This window comes from Octodon degus, unplaced genomic scaffold (assembly GCF_000260255.1).
Source record: "Octodon degus isolate 3935 unplaced genomic scaffold, OctDeg1.0 scaffold00121, whole genome shotgun sequence".
Classification (NCBI taxonomy): domain Eukaryota; kingdom Metazoa; phylum Chordata; class Mammalia; order Rodentia; family Octodontidae; genus Octodon; species Octodon degus.
Window position 1 is genome coordinate 8,311,112 of NW_004524697.1, and position 25,236 is coordinate 8,336,347.

At 40.4% G+C, this 25,236-nt stretch overlaps 1 protein-coding gene across 3 annotated transcripts; it reads left to right on the forward strand.

Moving 5' to 3' along the window:
- Positions 1-1,661: 1,661 nt before the first annotated feature.
- Positions 1,662-23,432, forward strand: Cbr4 (carbonyl reductase 4). 3 transcript variants are annotated; one of them, XM_004640244.2, is made up of 5 exons: positions 1,662-1,990; positions 4,237-4,357; positions 6,244-6,380; positions 8,997-9,131; positions 22,989-23,432. In XM_004640244.2, exons 1-5 carry the CDS (start codon positions 1,849-1,851, stop codon positions 23,165-23,167), a joined length of 714 nt encoding a protein of 237 aa, XP_004640301.1. In that variant the 5' UTR covers positions 1,662-1,848; the 3' UTR covers positions 23,168-23,432. The 3 variants fall into 3 exon arrangements, with proteins under 3 accessions (XP_004640301.1, XP_023555852.1, XP_023555854.1); XM_023700084.1 differs by lacking the exon at positions 1,662-1,990 and adding an exon at positions 2,014-2,201; XM_023700086.1 differs by lacking the exons at positions 1,662-1,990; positions 22,989-23,432 and adding exons at positions 2,014-2,201; positions 10,124-10,243.
- The last annotated feature ends 1,804 nt before the right edge of the window (positions 23,433-25,236 follow it).

A 25,236-nucleotide genomic window follows, 5' to 3' on the forward strand; every position in this document is an offset into this window, starting at 1 on the left:
TTCTTTCTTTCTTTCTTTCTTTCTTTCTTTCTTTCTTTCTTCCTTTTTTTTTCTTTCTTTCTTTCCTTCTTTCCTTCCTTCCTTCCTTCTTTCCTTTCTTTCTTTTTGTGGAGCTGGGGATTGAACTCAGGCCCTTGCGCTTGTCAGGCAAGCGCTTATTCTACTAAGCTATCTCCGCAGCCCCTATTGGTGATTTCTTTTGATGTGCAAAAACTTTTCAGTAGGATGAGATCCCAGTTGTTGATTCTTTGAAGTATTTCCCATTCAGTCTTGGGTTTTGTTCATGAACTCTCTACCTATCGCTATGCCTTCAGGAAATCAGCCTACTTTTTCTTCCAGTAGATTTAGTGTTTCTTCTTTAATGTTTAGATCTTTAATCCATTTTGACTTTAGTTTAGTGCATGGTGATAGACATGGATCTAGTTTTAGTTTTCAGTATGTGAAAAGCAGATTTTTCCAGCACCATTTGTTGACGAGGCTATCTTTCTTCCAGTGAATGTGTTTGGCCCTTTCATCAAAGATAAGGAGGCTGAGTATGTTTGCAGATGTGTCTGTATTTTCTAATTTGTCCCATTGATCCTCAGTTTTGTTTTTTGTTTTTTTTGCCAGTACCATGCTGATTTTATCACAGGAACTTTGTAGTATAACATCAAGTCAGGGATTGTGATGTTTCTTATCTTGTTTTGGGCAGGATTGCCTTTGCTATTCTAGGTCTTTTCCAGTACAAAACAAATTTTAGAAATGTTTTCTCTATATGTGTGAGGTATGCTGATGGTATTTTGATCAGAATTGCATTAAATCTGTATAACAGTTTCGGGAGTATAGCCATTTTTACAGTGTTAGTTCTTCCTATCCAGGAGCAAGGAATAGCTTTCCATTTTCTGAAATCTCTTTTTTCAGAGTACTATAATTTTCACTGTATAGATTATTTTACTTCCTTTGTTAGATTAATTCCTAAGTATTTCATTCTTTAAAAAGTTTATCAATTCTCAGAGCACTCAGCATGCCAGTGTCTAGAAGTGCAGGAATCTGTTTTTGTCTATAGCAGTTTATGGTCATTTCATTCATCTTGGAGGGCTATAAATCAAGCAAACTTTCCTTCAGCTCTTTTTCTATGGTGTTACTGGACAGGGAATTCATCTTCACAGCACTGTTGGCAATTAACGGTAATGCTTGCAGGTAAGGCGCGGAGGGACAGGTAAGTTTTTGATGTAATTCTGACATAGGGGCGCCAGTCTTCAATAAACAAGACATCAGGTCTGCTGCCTAGGCAAAGGGAAACCTGGGTGAAAAGTAAGCCCTGGGTCTCTGCCACATCCGTGTCCAAAACTCTGACACATGCACGCCCAATAATGTACCTTCTGGACTAGGATAATCAATTACATGTTGCCAGGCACAGCCCAGTATCTTGTCAACTCACCTCTGAGCAAACGGGAAGTCTGGTCACCCGAGTGTAACCTCCCAGGGAGCTCAAGTAGGTCTCCCACTGAGCAGCACCCAGGCCTCTTGCTCGCCTCTGTAAAGACTACAGGTCCCAGCTTGCAGCATCCCTCCGCCCCCGATCCAGTGCAGTGCAGTGCAGAACCTCTGGCAGGAGCACCGCCTAGAGGGAGCCCTACGAGCTCTGTCGGTGCGCTGATGACGCAGACCCGTGCGTGGTGACGTCGGCGCGGGACGTCTGCGCCTCTTGGTCTCAGAGCGCCAGAATCTGGCGGCGAGAGGAAGGCTGTTGTGTAGCGTTTCCGTAGCGCTTTAGGTTTCTGTTTGGAGCCGGTTGTTTAAAAGCCTGGGGTACTTGGGAAGGGGCTGCCGCTCTCAGCCGTGTGGACTCTGACTCTCGGGTCCAAGATGAACAAAGTCTGTGCTATTTTCGGGGGCTCCCGGGGCATTGGCAGGGCAGTAGCGCAGTTAATGGCCCAGAAGGGCTACCGATTGGCGATCGTGGCCAGAAACCTGGACGTGGCCCAGGCCGCCGCCGGTGAGCTCGGCGGTAGGTACCGAGGGCGACGGCCCGCAGCCCCGGCCCCGGATGTCCTCGGCTGTGAACCGAGGGGGTCTGGGCCGAGCGCTCCGAGCGCGCCCCGGAAGGGGCTCCTGGGCGAGCCTGCCCCCTGCAGCCGCACCCGGGAGCTCAGCCCGCGGCAGCCCGGCCAAGAGCCGGGGTTTCGGGTCATCGCAGCCTCGGGAGCGCCCCGACCCCAGTAAGCACCCACCTCCCTGCGGCTAGCGCCGGCTGCGAGGAGCTGCTTTGCTTTGGCCTCTGGTAGGAGATTGCACGCCAGAGCAACTTTTACTGGGGAAAAGGGTAGATTCTGGGCGCGCGGGTGCAGGGCTGTGCGCCGCGGAGCTGGGGCTGGGCAGGTGGGCGTGGCAGGCGGAGGGCTCTGCGGTTCTGCTGCGGGCAGCCCTGCCCCTGTGTGAACACGTGGGTTGGAAGACAGCTGGCGAATTGGATAAGTAAATTCAAGTTTGATTAGCCAAATCTTTCTTATTTCATTTAAACTTCAGTTTTTTCCTGCTTATCGATAACGGATTTGTTTTGGAAATTTAAGGCTCTTGATAGTAAGAAAAAATACCATTGAAAGGTACTAAGATGATGACATTAATTATTGGAATGGAGAAAAATACAAGTCACTTAACTATCAGGGAGACAAAAATAGAGGCCTGAAGTCGTGTCATGTGAAGGTTACTTTTACAATTATATCCTTGCTTGGGTTGGCTGCAGTTTAGCCTTCAGTGTAGCTGGGAAAAATCCTGGGTTAAGAGTATAAACTTGAGAATTTCAGTGAATTTTTCTTGTAGCTGCATTTATTACCATTGTGACAATGGAGGGAAAATGCCTTAGTATCACCCCAGGCCTGCATTTGCTGGGCCAGATTAAACCATTGGTTGAGTCTTAAAGGGCAGACACACAAGTCTTCAGGTGAAGGCTAAGCGCAAGACACTAGACATTTCATCTTTTGAGTCTTGTGTTTTCTGGTGGTGATTTTCATTAGCCAGGTGTGATTTCCCAGCTCAAGGTCCTGTCTCTGAAGGCTTAAGGGCATCATGTTAGTGTAAACATGTTTTGTAAAGTCAGGCAGAAAATAGTTGTTTTAGCTTTTTAAGAAACATTCTACATTTTAGAGTAGATGTAGTTGACTTAATAATAATTTGACTCTATGATGGTGTGAGAAATACATGCATTCAGGAGAAGCCATACATCGCATGAGTTTAGATCTTTCCCCTGGCTTGATCTGCAGTGTGATATGGTGGGTGCTGGACAGTGGCAGCAAGCCCTAGCTCCCAGCCGAGGATGCGGTCCTGAGGAGAGAACGTTGACCCTGTAGTGTACTGCGTTGCTAAGCTACCTAGGTGGTAGGTTATCCAGACATGGATTTCACTGGTTAATCTAGACATAACTATATTGTAAGTCGAGGGAAATAGGAGTACTTTATTTTCGTTGAAATGTAATTTTTTATTTAGACATTTTTTTAAAAAAAGCAGACATTTTTGAGAGATAATAGTTACTTTTAATAAAAAGCTATGCCCCAGTCAATTTTTTATATAGTTAAACTTTTAAAAAAATTGTTCCTATGTTGTCTCATCTCTCCTATTTTCAGGCTTGACTAATAGTCACTATAGTATTTGTGCAGTTGTGTGTTTGTAGTGCATAAAAAAGAATAGTAAGAAACCCTAGTATTCATCCTAGGGCCAAAGAAACCAATTCAACCTAAAAGAATTAGACGTAAATTTCAAAAAAGGAATAGAAAACCCAGCAGCCCATTGAACTGGGCAGCATGGGCTCAGCATCAATGCAATAAATACTAATCTTACAAAGCGTTATCCACTTGTATTACAGGCTTATGCCACTGTGCCTGGCCAGAGCTTTATTTTTTATTTTCAAATTTTAAACAGTTGAGTTCTTCTGTTACCCAGCCTAGCCTTGAGCTCCTGGGCTCAAGTGATGGTCCTGCCTCTCTGCCTCCGGAGTAACCGGAAGTACAGGCATTCACCCCTGCAAGCAGTAAGAGCCCCCTCAGTCTAAAGATTACTGTAATACCTATTGTTCTCCTCTTAGCCCCATCCCAGTTTCAGTAGACAAACCTATAGAAACTGGAACCTATGACTCCCTTTCTTGGTATTTCTAGGTCTAGCACAAGCCTGCCACGCAGCAGGTGTTTAACAAGTGTATTGAGAAAATCCAAAATTCAAGTTATAATTGATACCTAATTCTGATTTAACTTTGTTTTGTAGGAAATCATTTGGCTTTTAGCTGTGATGTTGCTAAAGAACATGATGTTCAAAATACATTTGAAGAGATGGAGAAACACTTAGGTCAAGTTAATTTCTTGGTTAATGCAGCTGGTATTAACAGGTTGGTCACAGATTTAAGTAAATTTCTCATGTCTTATTAAAAAAGCTTTTCTCCATTAATAGTTTTTTTTTTTTTTTTTTTTTTACTTTCTGTCTTTTTGAGACAGGGTCTAGCTATGCAGCGCAGGCTGGCTTTGAGCTAACTGTGTAGCCAGGCTGGTCCGGAACTCAGAATGGTCCTCCTGCCTCAGCCTCCTGAGTACTGGGATTATAGGCAGGAGCCACCAAGCTCAGCTTAATGGGCCTTTTTTTTTTTTTTTTCTCATCCTTAACATATTGCTTTATTTCTATTTGAAAAAAAAAGTACACATTTTAAAACTTTGAGGAAGGGCCAGCGGGATAGCTCAGTGGACTGAGTACCTGCTTAGGTAAGCACAGGTACCGGAGTTTGGTCCCTGGTACCACATGCCGTGCCAGCCCCGCCCAAGTCCAGGCATGGTGGCGCATGCCTGTAACCCCAGTGCTAGGGAGGCTGAAAACAGGAGGATCATTATGAGCCTAAGATGTGTAGTGATACCCTTCACAAAATACATTAAGAAAAAAAAATGGGGAACTGCATGTTGTGGCACAAGTTTGAAATTCCAGCTACTTGGGAGGCTAAAGCAGGAGGACTGACATTTGGGGCCAGCCTGAGTGACTTAGACCCTGTATCAAAATTTGGAAGAGGCTGATGCTGCAGCTCAGTGTAAGAACACTTGCCCAGCATATGCTGTGGGTTCAGGCCTCGTGCTCAGTCCCTAGTAATACAGACAAGCAAATGAGCAAACGAAAGCTTTGTCAACTTATGCATTCTGTTCTTTTATATTGGGATAAGTGTCCAGACTGATCCATTTTAACATTGTAGTCAGCGCCATGATTGAGCTATAGAGTATTTCCAGCAGTCCTGAAGATGAGCTTGCCTTTGTTTTCAGTTAATACCTCCTCATCTGTATCAAGTGGAGCTCTGTTACCATATGTGTTTTGCCGACATGTGAACTTGATCCGAATGGAGCTGTAGGGTGGGTATTGTTTTTTTAAAAGAATCTGAATTTAGAAAGAGATATTTAGAGTAACATACTAATTGTTATACTAAACAAGACTTAGGTAGTTACTTGAAATATTTTGGCTCTGCAAGTACTACCTTTCACAGTTAGGAATGTTTGTTACTTTAACTGATGGGAAGCAGGAACGGCCTTTGAAGTGGATTCTTTTTGGCTCATTAGTTGTTACTTTAGTGGTTTGCTGCCAGGTTCAAAGTAGAACTTTCCAGGTATTCTACCTCAGATAGGAAGCACTTCTTATACTTTGCTTTCATTCGAAATGTTACAAGGCCAGCCAGATAGCTCAGCAGATTAAAGCACCTGCTTAGGCAGGAGCAGGGACGGGGGTTCAATCCCTGGCATGCTGTTCTGGCTCTGCCCCTGGGGTGAAACTGGTGCCTGGTCGTGGTGATGTGCGCCTGTAATCCCAGTGCTTAGGAGGTTGAAAACAGGTGGTTCACTATGAGTCCCATCTGTGTAGTGAAACCCTGTAGACCCTGTACTAAATACATAAAATTTTAAAAATGTTACATATATCTTGACCTTTTTTTGGTTTTGCTTGTTTTATCTTTTTGTGTGTGTGTGTGTTTAGTACAGGGTCTATAGAGTCCCACTGCACAGATCAGACTTGTAGTGGTTCTCCTGTTTTCAGCCTCTCATGTGCTGGGATTACAGGCATGCACCACCACACCCAGTCTCAGTGGCCATCTCAGCATGCCCTGGGGGCGGGGCCTGCACAGCACGCTGGGGATCGAACCCTGGCTGCTGCACTCTGCCTAAGCAGGTGCTTTAGTCTGCTGAGCTATCTGGCTGGACCTTATTGCTTGTTTTATCTTGTTATTAATTTATATGCTTTTTTTTTTTATAGAGATAGCCTTTTAGTAAGAGCAAAAACTGAAGATATGGTATCTCAGCTTCAGACTAACCTCTTGGGCTCCATGCTGACATGTAAAGCTGCCATGAGGACTATGATTCAGCAACAGGGCGGGTCTATCGTTAATGTTGGTAAGTTTCACTATCGGGGATTTATAATGATCTCAGTCTGCCATAAAAGTATTTACTAACTTGTAACTTCACTTGTGAAACTTAGGTGCAGTTTACCTTTGTATTATCTGTGGAAAAAAAGTTTGAATTACCTGGTCAGTAGGTAAAAGAGGAATCTATAATTAATGTAATTAATTAATATAATATCCCTGTAGGGGTCAGGTAGGCGTTAAATGAGCACCACTACCAAGTATTGGAAAAATGAGAGTAGAAGCCAAATGACAAAAGCCTTCTTGGTTCAGTGACCAGAGGCCACAGGGACCATTACTGCCCAGATCCAGCAGATTCTTGCTGTGCTGGAGTGCGGTCCATTTTTGTTAGCAGTTTAGATTCCTCAACAGAAATTGATCATGCTGATTTTTTTTTTTTTTCTTTTTAATGTATTTAGTACAGGCTCTCACTATGCAGCTCAGACTTGTAGTAATCCTCCTGTTTTCAGCCTCCCCAATGCCTGGTCTCTGTGGCCAGCTCAGCACACCAGTGTGGCATGTGGTGCCCAGGATCAAGCCCTGATCTCTATGCTTGCCTAAGCAGGTGCTTAGTCTGCTGAGCTATCTCATGGCCCAGTCTTCCTAATTATTATATGAAACCTACTTTTTAAAGTATGGACAAAAAATTAAACTGTAGGTACTAGGGGCTAAGTAATCGGTAGTTTGATAGGTCATTGATAAATCTAGTGTAAAAGTTTAAAGGAAGTTAAAAATTTTCAATAGTTTTAGAATAGATGTAAGTAACCTCCAGTCTTCAGTTCATCTAACCTCTCCAGAAACACAGGGAAGGTAATCTATGAAGTATATGATTATAGAACTTAATATGCACAATGACTTAAAATTTTATTGTGGTTTTGTAATTTGAAAATAGCGGTCCCGGGGAGATAGCTCAGTAGAATAAGTGCTTGCCTGGCAAGCTCAGGGTCCTGAGTTCAATCCCCTGTACCGCAAAAAAAAAAAAAAAAAAAAAAAAAAAGAGTGAGAGAGAGAATAGCATACTGCCTGCTTTTTATGTTTTAAGTAGTGATACCTTAAAAGGCCACAGAGAGGGGTGCTGCTCCATCATGTGAATGATGAAGGGCTGTTTTCTCCAAGGAGTTAGTGAATGAGTCCACCTTTGTCTTCTGAGACAGATAATGACTTTGGGTTCTTTTAAGAACACAGACCTGTATCTATCATTTGAAGTGTGAGGACTTGAAGTCTCCTCTTTGGCTTTTCTTCTACGCCTGTCCTCCGTCTCTGTCTCTCTCTGCTTCCCTTCCTGCCTTCCCTCCCTCCCTCCTTTCCTCTCCCTCCTTTCATGATTTTTGGCCTCTGTGCATTTCTCTTTCTCCCCTATATCCCTATCTCTGGCCATCTGTTTTTTCTTGGTCTGATATCTGATATCTTTACTTTGTGCACTTCACAGTTCACTTCCTTTGTCATTAACTGGCACGTAATATAAAGTTATGTGCCACATAGAGTTTCAATCAGTGAGGGACCACATGTGTAATTGCAAATTTCTATTGCCTAGTAGTTTTACTGTATCTTTTCTATCTTTAGATTTGCAAATACTTTTGCTTTACAATTGCCTACAGTATTCAATATTGCCTACAATAATATGTTACTAGGTTTATAGTCTTAGCAGAATAGGCTGTATATCTATTTTAACAACTGTAAAATCACCTAATGTGTGCATCAGTAGATATTCTTTCAGTCATGATACATAACTATATAATATAGGTAATTATTTTAATATTGGAGTTAGTAATTATAATAGGAAAAATAGAATGCTCGCTCCTCCCCACCCCGAGATTGAACTCAGGCCCTTGCACTTGCCAGGGAAGTGCTTATTCCACTGAGCCATCTCCTCGACCTTTCTCTTTTGAAAGTAAAATTACTTTAAAATTTTTGTGAAGTTCTTGTTTAATTTTCATATCATAATGGAGGCCCATAGTACAGAAAATTACTTTTCCACTTCTGTTTGCTAGGATGTATTTGTATATAGTTTATGCTTGAATTAATAAATGTTCTTACGTAGTCATTAAATGAGGTCACTTAAGAATCTTTAGCAGGCAGTAGAAGTTACATCACTAAAAGTAACAAAATGACACTTTTACAAAACATTTATAGTTAAACTTCTACTCTTTTAGATTGAGAGTTGTTCAGATTTAGTGACTTTAATCTTCAACTGGATTGTTCTTTTTGTTAGAAGTATTTCTTTACTTGTTCGGCTATAGAATCATAATATTAACTTCTATCTGAATTTCTAGCTTCTACTTCTTCCTCCTTATATCTCTTACATGCCACAGAATTTTCATTCGATCTCACTTTCTCAGGACTTAGGATAGGTCCTTTCACTTACAAGATCAATTTGAAAGCCTCCTACCTGGCCTTGTAGTTTCAAATTAGCTTCTTTTCCTGTATTTGTCTGGCGTAGACTTGGATTTTTTAAGTCTCATTATTCAAATGACAATGGATAGAATTGCTAATTTTGGAATAGGATAAGATGAAATGTCTTATGTCTTTTTCATTTACTATAAATTATCTGAATTTTCAAGTAAACTTTACTTGGTTTGAATTTACTTATGTTCCTTTTTTCTTCTAGGCAGTATCGTTGGCTTAAAGGGCAATTCCGGCCAGTCTGTATACAGTGCCACTAAAGGAGGATTAGTGGGATTTTCCCGTGCACTTGCTAAAGAGGTAGCAAGGAAGAAAATTAGAGTGAATGTAGTTGCACCAGGTCAGTTAAGCTTTTTTATTAAAATAATTTTACTGATTATGATTAAAAAAAATATTTGGTACAGGGTCTCACTATGCAGCTCAGACTCATAGTGATCCTCAGCCCTGGGATTACAGGCATGTGCCACCACACCAGGACTCTGTCACCGGCTCAGCGCACCCAGGGACGAGCCGGTTTGGCAGGTGGTGCCAGGAATTGAACCCCGGACCCTGTGTGTGCCTAAGCAGACGCTTAGTTCGCTGAGCTATCTTGCCAGCCCTGATTATGATTTTTGTTTCATAGAAAAAGAAGCTATTAGTTTGGCTAGTAGTTGCTGTCTCTCACACCTGGGTGGAATGGTTCTAAAATGACTGTGAAAAGAATCAAGTAATGAACTGGTGACTAGAAAAATTCCTTGTATACCATTTTTATGTAATCTTTACTTTTAAATTTTGCACTAATTATGTAGTAACTTAAAGAGGATCAGAAAGATCATATATTCCAGCTTTTTTTTATAGTTTAGAACACCAAGGTCTGGGATTCAGAGTGATTTACCTAAGGTGACTCAGCTAGGTTATGGAGAGCTTACCTAATAACCCCTGAAGTTTTCTTTATAGTCATTACCATTCTGAGATCTTTTTATCCTTTTTTTCTACTGTGGTCTATCTATCCTATCTGGAGCTTTTCAGTTTTCTAATTTTTACTTTTATACTAGTTTGTAAGATACTAGTCAATAAAATTGCTTGAACTATTGAAGAAAGTAATAAAAAGGTGCTAAAACACAAATCTACATGATCACTCATTCATGTGCACGAAATCTGATAGGTATTTACTTTTGAATGAAACGAATATTTTCACGTATCTCTGCCCACCAGCTATGCGATGTTTGTCTTACTGTGGTAGATGTTTAAGAATGAACCACCTACAGCATATAAAGAAATGTCATTGATTTGGGCTTATTGATTGTTTGTAAGAGTGGGCTGCAGTAGACCTTTGCTACCTTTCCTTTTCAGGTCACTGGTGGCTCCCCTTGGACCCTTGGTGTTTTATTTGGCACTGGTGTTAAGCCAGCAGGTATCAGGGATTTAGTTTTAATTTTTGAGACATGTGGTTCAGGTTTGTAGTTCAGGGTTGGTTTGAACTCACTTATGTAGCCTACGTTGGCCTTGAACTCCTATTGATCCTCTTGCCTCCCCCTCCCTAGTGCTGGGATTACAGGCGTATAACACCATGCCTGGCCACTACCAGGGATTTACTGAAATATCCTGTTAATCCTTTTCACTCTATGATATACCCTTATCCCAATTCATTATTTAGGTACAGAGACTAACTAAATTCAAATATTTCACCTGCATGAATATTTGATAACTATGATAGATGACTACAGTTTAAGTGCACTCACTTTTATAAAAAGAAAGAAAAATATGCAGCTGTACTGTCATATCTTGGCGTTGCTTTCTGTGTGGGGTATGTTTTGTGTAATTTGATTGATTTTATTTGCTCACATTAACCATCTATGGGATAATTACTTGAAATTTGGAACTCTACACATTTGCTTCTCTTTTTAGAATTGGAGTAGTGTGGGTAATGAATTAATTCTAGTTTCATAACTTAAAAATTGAATAGGGCAATATAAGTGTTCCTAATCACAAGAACACACGCAGTGTGTGTGTTCCTGGATGTCAGTGAGCTTCCTCAAACGTCTCCTTACGTGCAGGGATTGTGCTAGGTTCTGAAGTTACAAATGAATGTAATGAAATGAGCTGTTTCTACTACAAGGAGCTAGACATGGTGGGAACAGAGACATTTAAATAAATAACTACAATGTAATGTGATGAATGTAAAACAAAAATAAATGATAATGTGGAAAAGCTGGGGAAGGAGTGTTTAATTTTGTCTAGAATGAACTAGTTGTAAAACAATGGGCTAAAGAGTAGGAATCCAGTTTGTATATGAAGGAGAAATTATAAAGGTATTAATGGAAGTGTGCCATAGTTTAGAAAGTAGTTTATACTACCTGATAAAACCTGTGGTTAAAAATGTGACACTGGTGGTCTAAATGCCTGCCTAGCAAGTATAAAAACCTGGGTTAAATCCCTGGTACCACGTGCTGGGCCAGCCTGGAGCCCAGGGCACACTGTGCCAGCCCCTAAGCCAGGCATGATGGTGCACACCCATAATCTCAGTGCTGAGGAGGCTGGCACAGGAGGATTACTATGAGTCCAAGCTGTATAGTGAGACCCTGTACCAAATAAATTAATTAATAGTTAAAAACATTTTTAAAATATGACACTTTAGTAGGCCAACCTTTATAATATTATATTGAATATGCTTCATTGATCAGTAGCAAAGTAGAAATTGAAGTAGTAGAATTAAATTAATTCTATGAATTATTATTTTAGGTAGTAATTTCAACCAAGAGTTTTAGCACATCTGTTAACAGTTGACAAAGATCATAATTTAACTGTTGTTTCTTTTTAAGTTAGTTTTCTTGCTCACCTTCAAATAGAAACTCTCATTGGTAATTAAAAAACAAATTATAGCATGCTAACCAAGGAATAAGAAAATAAGTCAGGCTCTCATTCAATGTCTGATATTGTTGAGCTTTAAATATAAACTTCTCAAATAGACAAATCTTATTGGAAAATACTGAATACGAGAATTGAGAATCAATATTTGATAAATTGAACTTTTAATGGATATATTACTTTAAACATATGTATTTTAAATAGCCAATATGTACACATTTTATAAAATTCAGAAATGCAAAAAGAATTCTCTAGACGTCCAGGTTCTTTCCTTAAAATTAGCTAGTTTCATATGTAAGCCATAAGATGTGTGTGTAAGAAAACACAAATGGCATTGTGTACGGAGTACAGTGTTCTATATCTTCCTTTATTCACAGAACAGTGTATCTTGAAGATGAATCCATATTACTCCAGGTAGAACTACTAAACTTTTAAAAATAACACCTTTATGAAAATATAATTGACATACACCATATATTTCACACATTAAAAATGTATGTGGGTTAGTATAGTCACAGAATTCTTCATCATTACCAACATAAATTTAAGAACATTTTCATGATCCTGGAGGATATCCTTCACCCATTAATAGTCACTCCCCATTTCTCTCTATAATCTTCCCAGTTTTTAGCAAGTGCTAAACTACCTCACCTGTATACATTTGCCTGTTCTGGACATATAGAAAAGGAAGAAAAAAACATTTGATATTTTGTGGTTTCTACATCACTTGTAATGGCTTCACTAAGACAATAATTTCTGTTTTACAATAGTTTTTACAATACTCTGAAAAGGATTGCTTTGGGGCTGTGCCTTATTTAATCTACTGCTTAGTAGCATTTAGGATGTCTCTTATTGTTTTCTGTTGTAGCTACTGATACCATGAAATACTTGTAGCTAATTGATTTTGCACATTTGCAAGGGTATGAATATAATCCAGGGACAGAACTGCCAAGGTTCAAAGGGAGTATGCACTTTTTATTTTGCAGTCCTAGGGACTGCACACAAAGGCCTTACTTGAGTGTAGTAGGATGTAATTGCGCTTTCCTCATCCCTGAGACAAAATACCTGACACCCCCCACTTAAAGGAGAAGAGGCTGAATTGGCTCACTGTTCTGCGGATTCCAGTCCATGCCTGGCTGGCTCCAGGGCAGGAGCAGCACGGGTGGAAGAGCGTGGAAGAGGAAGACTGTTCAGGCCATGGTGGGCAGCAAGCAGAGATGCTAGGATTGCGGGACAAGGATGCGCCCTCCCAGGTCAGGCCCCTGGTGACTCACCTCCAACCAGCCCATCCAGCCGTGAGCTTCTCAATCCATGGCTTAACCCACAGATGAGTATAGTGCTGTCGTGATCCATTTTACCTGCTAAAAGCCCCACCTCTGAGTACATGAGACTTTGGGGGAATGTTTTAAATCTAAACCATAATAACACTGACCTATATCCCCTGTCCTTACCCCCCTCCCTCCCGCTTTTTTTTTTTTTTTTTTTTGGCAGAACTGGGGATTGAACTCAGGCCCTTATGCTTGCCAGGGAAGCACTTATTCTACTGAGCCATCTCCCTGGCACCCCCTGCCCCTTTTCTTTTAAATTTTGAGATAGGGTCTTGCTCAGATTAGTCTTGAACTTCTGATCTACCTGTGTCAGGCTCGTGAGTAGGTGGTATTACAGGTGTATACCACTATACCTGGTTGTATATACATTTAAATTTTTGACATATAGTGAAACATGGAATTTATTTCTATAGTGTACCCTAAGTATTTTTGTCCTTGTTACTTTTCATGAAGAGCTTTTGTGTTTATGACTTTGTGAGAATCTTGTTTAAAAGTGAGTGCTCGGGCCGGGGAGTTGGCTCAGTAGGATGAGTGCTTGACCAGCAAACGCAAGGATCTGAGTTCAATCCCCGGTTCCGCCAAAAAAAATTGAGTGCTCAGTTTGACATCTGCTTAGAGCACATAATACTCTAGGTGCTTGATATAGTTTGGATCTGAAATGTCTCCAAAGCCTCATGTACTCAGAGGTGGTGCTTTTAGCCGGTGACTGGATTGTGGGGGTGCTGTGGTCTTTGGTAATTCATTGATGAGCTCATGGCTGAAAATGTGCTGTTGGGTGGCTGGGCCTGGATGGAGATGGGGTGATCTGGAAGGATGTTCCTGTCCCCAGCTTCTCCCTGGTGCCTTCTGGCTGCTAGGAGGTGAGCAGTTTTGCTCCACTAGGCCATGTGTTGGAGCCGGGTGCCTGTGGACTGAGCCCCCTGAAACCTGAGCTAAAGTAGAGCTCTCCTTTAGAGTGTGGGTGTCTTTGTTACTCTTCTCTTGTTGCTGGGACAAATACCCAACACTGGAATTAGAGAAGGAAAGGTTTATTTAGTTACTGGATGTTTCAGTCTGTATTCAGCTGGTTTCAAGGCAGAGCAGCACGTAGCAGAGAGCAACTTTTCATGGTGGCAGCAAAGAGCAAGAGGGCAAGGGAGAAGTAGCAACAGCTCAAACAGCTAGCTTCTCTTCCCTCCTTACATTGCGATGCAAATTACCTGCCCCAGGGCAGGTGCAGCATCCACACCCAAAGCAATCAATCAGAAGTTCTAGAAGCTGCTCCAAGACTGCATGAGGCTTTGGGGGGACAAGTAGACACCAGCCATAACAGTGGGTATCAGGTACTTGCTCCGAGCAGTAGGAAAGCAGATATAGATTTTAGGAACCATGTTGTACAGCACTAATTTCTCACACTGCTTCATCCTACAAGAATACTACCAAACAACGGATTTGTTCTAATTAAAATCTTGGTGCAGTTTTTGATAAGAACCTTATTTCTTCTTTTTTATTAATTTAAGGTTAATTTAGTTCTAGGTCCTATAAGTTTACATCAGAATGGACATCTGAACTAGTATACATACATTAAATTTGTGCATTAAATGATGCCGTATCATATAGCTGGTACCGCAGGTTAAGCAGGTCAGTGTGAAAACCTAAAATGCTCTGACACCACAAGGGAAAGAGCTGTATCAGATTTTGTATGATGATTTGTAGTCAAAACCAAAAATATTTTACCAAATTCCTTGTGTAAAGAGAGAAGGGTAAGAAAAGGGGAAGTAAGAAGAGTTAAGATATGCCACGTACAGGTATATAATGCCTGCAAAAATGTAAACATTCTGTATCAGAATCATGAACTAAGAATAGTAATATCAATAATTTTATTTTATTATTTTATTTTTTTTATTTGGGCAGAACCAGGGATTGAACTCAGGCCCTTGCGCTTGCCAGGGAAGCGCTTATTCCACTGAGCCATCTACCCGGCCCCCAATATCAATAATTTGAAAATGGGGAAAGGGGATTTAGAGGGAGGGAGGTGGGAAAGGAATTAAAAAAATAACCTGTGTTATGTACGTGTACCTGCTCCCCAAGAGAAATGTAAACTTCATTTACAACAAGCACATACTAATAAAAACAATTAAAAAATAACATCAGTTATCTGTCCCTCTGAAAAAGAAACATTCTTTTTAGTCCATATGTAAAAGGTGTATGTGAAACATAAATGAATTTCATCTTTAGACCCATGCCCATCATATCTTATTATATATAAAATCTGACAAAATCCAGAATATGAAATAGTTTGGGCCCCAAGTATTTTAGATAGAGGACACACAGCCTGTACCAGTGATAGGCTAAATACTTATTGTCTTATTTAAGTATAAATTCTATTGAATATAAAATTTTTTTAAAAATTATTTATTGATTTGGTACAGGGTCTCACTATGCAGCTCAGATTTGTAGCGATCCTCCTGTCTCACCCTCTCTACCACTGGGATTACAGGTGTGCTCCATCACGCCCCGATTTGGTGGCTGGTACTGTGTGCCTGGGGTTCTGGGGCTGGCACAGCATATGGTACCAGAGATTGAACCCAGGTCCTTGTGCTTGCTAAGCAGATGCTTAGCCCGCCAAGCTATCTCCCCAGCCCTGTATATAAAAATTTGAAAAATAAAATAGTGACCTACTAATATGGAAATGAGATGTTACTTTTTTTTTATAATGTTGGTGGTCAGAAATGGATAAACGTTTCCTTCAGAGTTTATCAAGCACAAATTACCACAGGAAAAGAGCCACACATTTGTTATTAAGAGCAAGAGTATCCCTGTTTCTATTTTTAAAGCTGAAGGGGAGAGAATGTGGCTCAGTGCTGGAGTGCTTGCCTACTAAATTCAGTTCCCAGCACTGAAAAAGAAAGGTTCTTGGTATGTTGTTACCTGTACGGCACTAAAATAGAAATGTCCTTGTTCTAAATGGGTTGAGTGCCTGCTATTCCAGTTATTTATTGATTGCTTTAAGGGCCATTAGGTGTGCAACAGTTGGAAACCTCTGCCCAGGAAGGTAGCGGCATAGCATCGTTTGTTGGACAGTGGCATCTGCTAGTAGTTTCTAATTTTTGTAGTTTAGCTCTAAAATCACTGCACACACATACCTGATGAAAGAAAGAATAAAGGGCAAGAGAGCAGTGGGGCCAAGAGTGTGTGTGACTTGCCTGCTCTGCGCTGTACTTCCGCTGCAGATCACCAGACACCGCTGCTGCCACCAAACAACCATGTCTGAGGAGAAGCCCAAGGAAGGTGTGAAGACCGAGAATGACCACATCAACCTAAAGGTGGTAGGGCAGGGTGGCTCGTGGTGCAGTTCAAGATCAAGAGACATATTCTACTGAGCAAGCGGACGGACGAAGGCCCACTGCGAGAGGCAGGGCTTGTCAATGAGACCAATTAGATTCAGGTTTGATGGGCCAGCCATTAATACAACAGACACTCCAGCACCGCTGGAGATGGAAGACGAGGACACCATTGATGTGCTCCAGCAGCAGACGGGAGGTGCAGCCTGCAGAGGGACTGTTCTGCACCCTGCACTCGCTGTGGAATGGTGAGTGAATGACCAAGCTGATCACAGGAGTCTGCGGGAGCCGAGGACAGTCACCAAACAACCCTTCTCGGTCGGGTGCACTTCCAGTGCAACGCAAAACTGCATCTACAGAGACATCTACAGCTTAAATTGGGCCAGATTGTTTTTTGATTAGATAAAACGAGTTGTGAGAGGTTTTTTCATTTTTTTTTTTCCTTCCTCCCCAAGCATTTTTCCCCAAGACTTGTCAGATGTTGGCTCCCTCTGTGTCCAGGTTCTCAGCCCAGAGGTGAGATTGCTCCTGAGCCGCTCACCATAAGCGTGTGGACAGCTTGTATTCTCCAGTGACTGTGGCTGTGGGACACGGGGGCAGGATTTCAGACAAGGGCAGAGTTTAACTTCTTGTTTAGGCACAGGTTACTACAGTGCTAAGTACTGCAAATTTAGACTTTGTCAAGGACGTGGTGAAGTTGAAAGGGAAAAACTGGACTGGGTCTTAAAAGGTAAAAAACATGCTTTGAGTCATTCAGTAATGTGGCCTCAGGGCCTCTCTGCTTCTGATTGTGTCCTCTGGGACATGTGTCCTAAAGCTCATGACACTGTCCCTCTGGTTAGTACCTGGTGAAGGATACAAGGGCAAAAACTGGCACAACAAAAACTAATTTTTTCCCTTTTTGTAACGTAGAATAAAGTGCCACATTTCTCATTTGGTAATTGTATTGTGGCCTCAGACTTCTAGTATTTGCGTCTAATGAATGATTATGGTCTCCTTATTAAAAAGATTGAGTTTCCTGAAAGAAAAAAAAAAAAAAAGAATAAAACAGAATCCTTGAACTTTCCAAAGAAGATAAAAGAATAACATGATAGGAATGGGGAGATAGCTGGGCAGTCTAAACACCTGCTGGTGAGCGTAAAGACCTGGGTTCGATTCCTGGCACTACATGCCATGCCAGCCCTGAAATCCTGGTGTGCTGTGCCAGCCACCGAAGCCAGGCATGGTGGCGTATGCCTATAATCCCAGTGTTGGGGGAGCTGAGACAGGAGGATCACTATGAGTCCAAGCTGCATAGGGAGACCCTGTACCAAATAAAAACAAATAAATAAATGATTTAACAACAACAAAAGGATAACATGATGGAGAGTATTTGGGGGCCAGGAAAATGAAGCACAAACTGGAAAGTGATACAGGCACCAAGATAGGCACATGAGCTATTTAGTGATTGCTGATACCTCTCCTTAGGGCTATGATAATGTGATATGGAACTCAAAAGACTATATATGCATAGTGCCTTGGATTGGAAGTATATCTATACATGGGGATTGTTTCATTCAGGAGCTTCGGCATTCAGTGACATTGACTTTTGGCAGATCACATGGTAATTTGTCATTAGAGACCATTTTCACATTTTTAAATTTTCTGATGACACACATGTTCCTAGAAGCTGCAGATAGATTAGGACAGTAAAACTTCTGTGTAATTATAGTTGTTGTAATGTAATATTGTACATTTGTCAAACAGAGAGCTGTACAAGCTAGATGAAACCTGTATCAGTCAGTGCTTACTAGAGAAACATTTAATGCAAGATATACAAGTGTATAAGAATTTTCTAGATTGGCTTGCAGTGCTTGCCTGTGGAGTCAGGTGTGAAGGGAGCAGCAGGGCTGTCTGCTTGCTGGGATCCGAACAGCCCAGTCAAGGCCTGGGTCTCACCATAGGGTTCCATGTGTCTCTATCAGGAGGCTGACGGGTCTGCAGTGGAAGCCAGGAGACAAAGCCCAAAGTGAAGGCACAGACTTGAGTTCCTCTGAAGAAAGAGAAGCCAGCCTTCCTTCTTTCCCCTTTATCCCATTGTGGCGATGGTCCTCCCTAGAGTGGGTCTCCCGCGCCCAGAAGCAGGCTGAGCCAGTTCAGTTGGGCATTTCTTACTGAAGTTGACACAATCAATTAATCAATTGACCCTAATATAAACCCTAGATTTTCCTTAACATTTTATCAGTAATCAGACCCGCATGTGCAAACATCATATTGTCTCCTTAGTATGACAACCATAGAAAAGAAAAAAATGGAACCTGAAGGGTACAATAGATACTGAGAAAAGAGAATAAGCATTCAAAAGGAAAGAGTTACTGAATTGAAAGGGATAAGAGAAGGAGTGGGAGAAAGAAATTTATGTTTGTAAGCAGTATGGTTTGGACAACTGTACTGTGGATTTCTGCTGGCCTGTGGAAAGGAGCAGATAATGCTTAATTTGTTTTGTCTCCTTTTTTCAATTTTTTTTTCTTAATTTCTTATACATTTCTTTTTTTCCTTCTTCCAATTTTCATGCATATATATGGTAATCTGAATAAGTGGTTGGAAGACCACACTGCATTACAACAAATACTGTGAAATTCATATTACTTTGTTAAGTGAAATTCTGTATCACTTGTAATTTTCTGTTTTAATACTATTTTATACTTTTTTTTTTGTATTTAGTGCAGGGTCTACAGGGTCTCACTACACAGATCAGACTCATAGTGATCCTCCTGTTTTCAGCCTCCCAAGAGCTGGGGTCACACACCCAGACTCAATTGCCATCTTAGCACACCCCAGGGGCAGAGCTAGCATGGCACACCAGGGATTGCATCCTGGTCTCTGGGTCTGCCTAAGTAGGCACTTTAATCTGCTGAGCTATCTGGCCAGCCCTTGTACTGTCTTCATAAAAAATATATATTGTATCAATATTGGTTCATCCATTGTAACAAATAAGCCACATGGAAGTAAAATGTTAGTTAAAGGGAAAAACAGGTGAAGAGCCTCTTGGTATGGAATTGGTAGGGCCTTTCTGTTCTTTCTGCTTAATATTCCTATAAACCTAAAATTGCACTAAACATAGGCTATTGACAACGAGCTGCAGGTAATGATGCAAGAAAGGTTCTTTAAACATCTTCTTGTCCTCCATATCAAACAATCTAAGAGGAAAAGCCAGCATGTTGTGGTGAATTCATCTCTTCCTTTTAACTTGGCCTTGCACCCACTTTGCTTTTGGACTGTCATCACCTATTTGCTGATGGCTAACAGCTGTCTGTGGTGCGAAGCGGCCATGCCAGCCATGTGCTCATAGACCAGGAGACAGGCTGTAGCGAGCTCCCACTAATGGAGTAATGTCCTTATCTTCTTGGCATGAGCAGCGGCAGCAGAATCTCCCTGTGAGGTGGCGGCTGAACACAGCAATCTGAGTGCTGGACTGTGTGCAGCCTAGCTGGACTCGGAGAGCCTGGCCCTCCTCTTTTACCAGTCCCACCTTGTGTGGCTGTACCTTGTGTCTGATGCCCAAAGCTGTCTCCTAGGAGAGCACCCTCTCCTAAATGTCAGCTAAAATTAGGAAACCATGAGGACTACTTAGTGAGGCATACTTTTCATCTTTAAATCAAAGAGTTGTAGAGATAAAAGAAACCTCAAAGAGCTATCATTTTTAATGTACCTTCATTTTATGATACAGAGCAGGTATATGTTTGTAGATAACTTTCCTGAGTTCATAGTTTAATGTGTCCTAGTGCAGTCATCTTTTTCTAGAAAATACTGCCAGCAGAGCCAGTTGGTAGCTGAGCCTGGAATTTCTAATCCATACTCAGAAGGGTCTTTATTGCAAACTATTTCTGCAATAGTTTTCTCTGTGTACACTGTGTGTGTGTGTGTGTGTGTGTGTGTGTGTGTGTGTGTGTAAGCAAGTAAGTAACCGAGTCTCATTCTGTAGTCCAGGCTGCTCTGGACCTGTATGTCTTGGCTGGCCTTGAACTCAAGGTCCCGTGCTCCAGCTTTCCCAGTGCTGGCATTATAGGTGTGCACCCAGCTTAGATATTTTTTTTTTTTGTCACATCTCTGTTATCTGGGTTCATAATGCACTGTTTTGCACAACACAACCATTGCTTTTTTTTTTTTTTTTTTAGATTAGAATAAGTACTTAAACTGGGAATGGTGGCACATGGCTGTAGTTCCAAGAACTGAGAAGACGGAGGCAGGAGGGTTGTGAGTTTGAGGCCAGCCAAGGTTGTATAACGAGACCCTATCTCAAACACTGCATTATTAGCCGAGTGTGGTGGCACATTCCCATAATCACAGCTACTTGGGAGGCTGAGAAAAGCTAGTCTGAAGCCAGGCCGGACAACTTCACAGACTTCGCCTTAAAAAATAAAAAGGGTTGGGGATGTAGCTCAATACAGAAGCCCCAGGTTCAATCCTCAGTTCTGCAAAAACAAACAAAAATCAGTAATTTTTCTGCGCAGAGTTGGAGTTAGTGGCGAGTATTTTATGTCAACTTTATTGGAATTCAGAAATTCCTTAGAATAGTGGCTAATTGTGTCATAAGCTCTTTGAGAAGACAGCATGAACTTTTTAATGTTATATTCATAATTTTAACTGAAGTTTTGTAATAGATGTGAGGTGAGTTTTCTTCCTAGGCTGTTCTCTGAGGCAGTTTTGAAAATAAGCTTGTCCAAGGCAAGAAAACTGTCATGAACCCCTGTGATAGTGTCCCGAAGGTGATTGGATTGCCTGTCGGTTATTAGGCTTCTGTACTCGAAGTTTCTTTTTCAGTTCACTTGGAATTCTGAGAGGCTGGTTATCATTATCTGTCAGCTGCTTCTCCTTTTATTCTTGCCTGCTTTCATTGTTCTTAAAGATGAAAGGAAACAAAGGAAATATTGCTGACATTTCAAATAAGTGTAAGATTTTATGGCAGAGGGGGTTGGATTTCATGGTGTAATCTCACAGTGTAACACAGAAACAATACAAAAGCATTTCTGGTCCCCATTGCAAACCATCAAAAATTAGTATTGTGCATCCTATTCAGTAACTTTTTGCTTCAACATAAAAATAACATACATTTGTTGTGGATAGTTTGACAGAAAGCAGGCACGCACAAAGAAAATAATCATTACCTGTTATTTCAGTAACTAATGATAATCACTGTTAGTATTTTGGTATATTTTTAGTTATTGTCTAGTTTTGTTCTAATGATATAACTGAACATTTGTATTTCTAAATATACAAATGTTATTTTTCATTTGCCCTAAATATGCTTCTGTGGAATCATTGTTAAAATTGGCACATCATTCTATTGTGTGGATATGTCATCAAAGACCTTCAACTTGTTTCCAGTTTTTGTCCCAATAGTCTGTTGCTGGCACGGGCTCCATGACAGAGTCTATGATTACTTCTTACAGGACTTAAGAAAATATATGGATATTTATAAGCGAAATCTAAAGTAAAGTTAGTTAAGTTAACCCATTGCCTTAATTTTTTTTTTCTTTCATTTGTCTGCAAAGCGGTCTTGGTATGCTGCCCAGGGTAGCCTCAAGCCTGTGATTTTCCTACGTAAATGGGGTTAGGGGTATATAGGACTGTGCCAAGTGGTAATTAATTTTTAATCTAGTAAGTAGCTCACATTTATCATGGTACTTTAATGGTACTTTAAATGATGGTATACTCAGCTTGATTTATAGTTTGAATTGTGAATGTTTTAATTTTAACAGAAGCTAATTTTAAAACTTTATTTTTGAGTTTGTACATGGAACTTTCATGTGTTGTATCTGACTTAGACTGTTTTTTGCAACCCTGCCTTTAAAAGTGTTTTTCAAATTGTTGCTTTCACCAAGATTAATAGTACAATGGTTTTAAAACCTGAATGATTCAGTGGTATACCAAATATTGGCTACAAGTTAAGCATTTTATTAGTAACATGTATTAATAAGTCTCAGACATGATTTTATCATAAATTTATCATTGTTCTTCCTAAATAACTTAGAATTAGTTTCATAATGGACTGTATGGTACTTTATATACTGTAGAACTTAGCAACACGTTCTGTTAAACCCTTACTGCCTATGTGTACCAACTTTAATTTTGAATTTTTTGTATATATATGTATTAGAACTGGATATGATCATTCGATTGCTTTTTGTACAGATATTTGAAATACTGGGCTTTCTAATCACAGTTATTAGTAGCAAATAGAAGTGTGTAGCTTTTGTCAGAATTGCCACATCAGTTTGTGTGACAACCTTGGTGATGTGTTCTTCCTTTCACACTACCTCTCACTCTTCTGCCCCTACCCAAGTAAAAATAATTTTTGTGGCATTTGATTTATACCTCTGTAGGATGTTCAGTTGATGTTTGACATAACTGGCTGTGCAAGTGACTGTTCCTCCAACAAATATTTTCCCCAAGGAATAGAATTTTGTTTCACTTACATTGAATCCACCCATGACTCTTACATTTTTGCTAGGAGTTGGGCCAAGTACTTGGGGTAAGATATTTCAGTGTCTAGTGAATGTCATTGAGTTAAAGTGAGTAAATTTGTAGACATAATTATTTAATTAGCAACAGGATTCTGACTTATAAACAAGGTTTATTCATCTCATTTTCGCTTGTAAATTCATTTGATCAGATACCTTAGTGTCTACTCTTTTTAACTAAATATTTTTCTTTTAGGATTTGTCCGTACAGATATGACGAAAGACTTGAAAGAGGAACAGTTGAAGAAAAACATCCCTCTTGGGAGGTTTGGAGAAGCCCTTGAAGTAGCCCATGCAGTTGTGTTTCTTTTAGAGTCTCCGTATGTTACTGGACATGTTCTAGTGGTGGATGGAGGGTTACAGCTTGTGATGTAATTAGAGACTGTTTGTTATAATGGTGGTTTGAGTCACTTTGACTATTGATTGTAAATGATACCTACCTGGGGGTGGCATGTACTAATCAAACATACTGATTCCACAAATGTTGATTCTTATGTTTATATGACTGTCTGAAAAGAACATTGTGTGACCAGCTGTGTTTCAGCTAAAGGGTGTGTGTCATCTCCTGTTGATTACTTGTGGGCTGTACTAATTTTACCGTGGAGACATTTTGCAAGGCATGTAAACAGGTGTTAACTTTCATATTTTATCTCAATTATGATGAATTTTTTCACTGTATCTGTTTGAATTTTTTATTTTAATTTTCTTTGGTGGTACCAGGGATTGAACTTGGGACTTGTGCTTGCCAGGCAAGTACTTATTCAACTGAGCTATCGCCTCAGCCTCTGGTTGAGTTTTTTAGATGCTAACTTTTTTAACTTTTGCCAAAATAAGAGTATGTACAGAACAGTGATTAGTTCTCAGTGTTTTAGCAGCCATGTTAAAGTTAAACACTTTATTGTGGGGCATACACTTAGGCCAACAGTTTTCTGTAGGTTAGGAAGAATAGTATTAGTTAGATAAAGACATGAAGGTAGACTCTTTCTCAGAGAGCCATTACCCTTGGTTAAGCAAGTGGACAAATAATGTGAAAATTTAAGTATGGAGCATTTGGCCTGTACTTTAGAAATTCTGAAAGGTGATGAGGCTTCATGTATATGCAGCAGTATTAAGGTTTTAATATCTGGTGCAGTAATGAGCTGCACAGATGTCATGAATATAGGAAGTACTTTTTTTTTCTTCTTATTCCCCAAAATTCAATATGGTGAGCTGTTAAAAATAGCATTCAGAGTGTTTTGTGGGCCAGGGGTTGTGACATATACTTGGTGTTCCAGCAAATCAGGAGACGGAGTCAGGAGAATTGCAAGTTCATGACCAGCCAGGACAACTTAATGAGACCCTGTTAAAATTAAAAAAAAAATTAAATTAAATCAAAATTAAAAGATAAAGAATGCTGACATTCCCTAGGTTCAATCTCCAGTATCACAAAAATGTACTTTACATTCATAAATATGATGCTTACCTTAACATTTTAGAGTGAACTCATAACTAATCATTCGGAGGGGAAATAATTTGTGCAAAGCAGATCGTTCAATTTATATGCTTCTGTTGTCCAGTAAAGGGACAAGACTCTTCAGGATATTCAAGAATAGTATGTTACATTACTGAGATGTTTTTGCAAGCTTTTTAAATGAAAATATATATAAATTAAGAAATCACACCCTTGCCCTAATGTGACAACATACTATACTTAAATAAAATATTTTATAACTAGCTTCGTTTTGCATTAATTTTGCCTCCCAGCTATATCATAAGCTCCTAAAGATTGTCCTAAGGATGTTTTCATTCATTTCATTAAGTTAATTCAGCAAATTATTATACTGCTTTTGATAGCACCCACTTTGCCTGGTTAGCCCTGAGTACTTTGGATAGACTAAATACACAGGCTAATTTAAAAAAAAATGATTCAAGGAAAATCATTCCCCACCTGGTGCCACTCTTGGCAGGGTCATGCAGGTGACTCTGTTCTGGCTCTCAGTACACTTTTTGGCATGTTATTTCTTGAGTAAGTTTGTGTGTTTTACCTTCTTTGGGTGGCTATTTGTCTCTGTGACTTTGATGCTTTTTATAACTTTATAACTTCATTTGCAGTATTGAGCCAATCAAATACTTTCTCCTAGGCTCTGTGCCTTCAGTATGGATAATTACCAGTTTCATTTGGAATTCTTGAGCCAGTAATTCACATGCACATAAGGTCAGTATCACCTGTGCTACTGAACCTAGTAAATCCATTCACTTGCTACTTGAAAAGATCTAAAGGGACTGGGGAGATAGCTTGGCAGTCTAAGCACCTGCCTGGCGAGCACAAGGACCCGAGTTCAATCCCCGGTATCGTATGCCATGCTGGCCATGGAACCCCAGGCGTGCTGCGTGACCCTGAAACTGGGCATGGTGGCACACGCCTGTAATGCCGGCACTGGGGAGCCTGAGACAGGAGGATCACT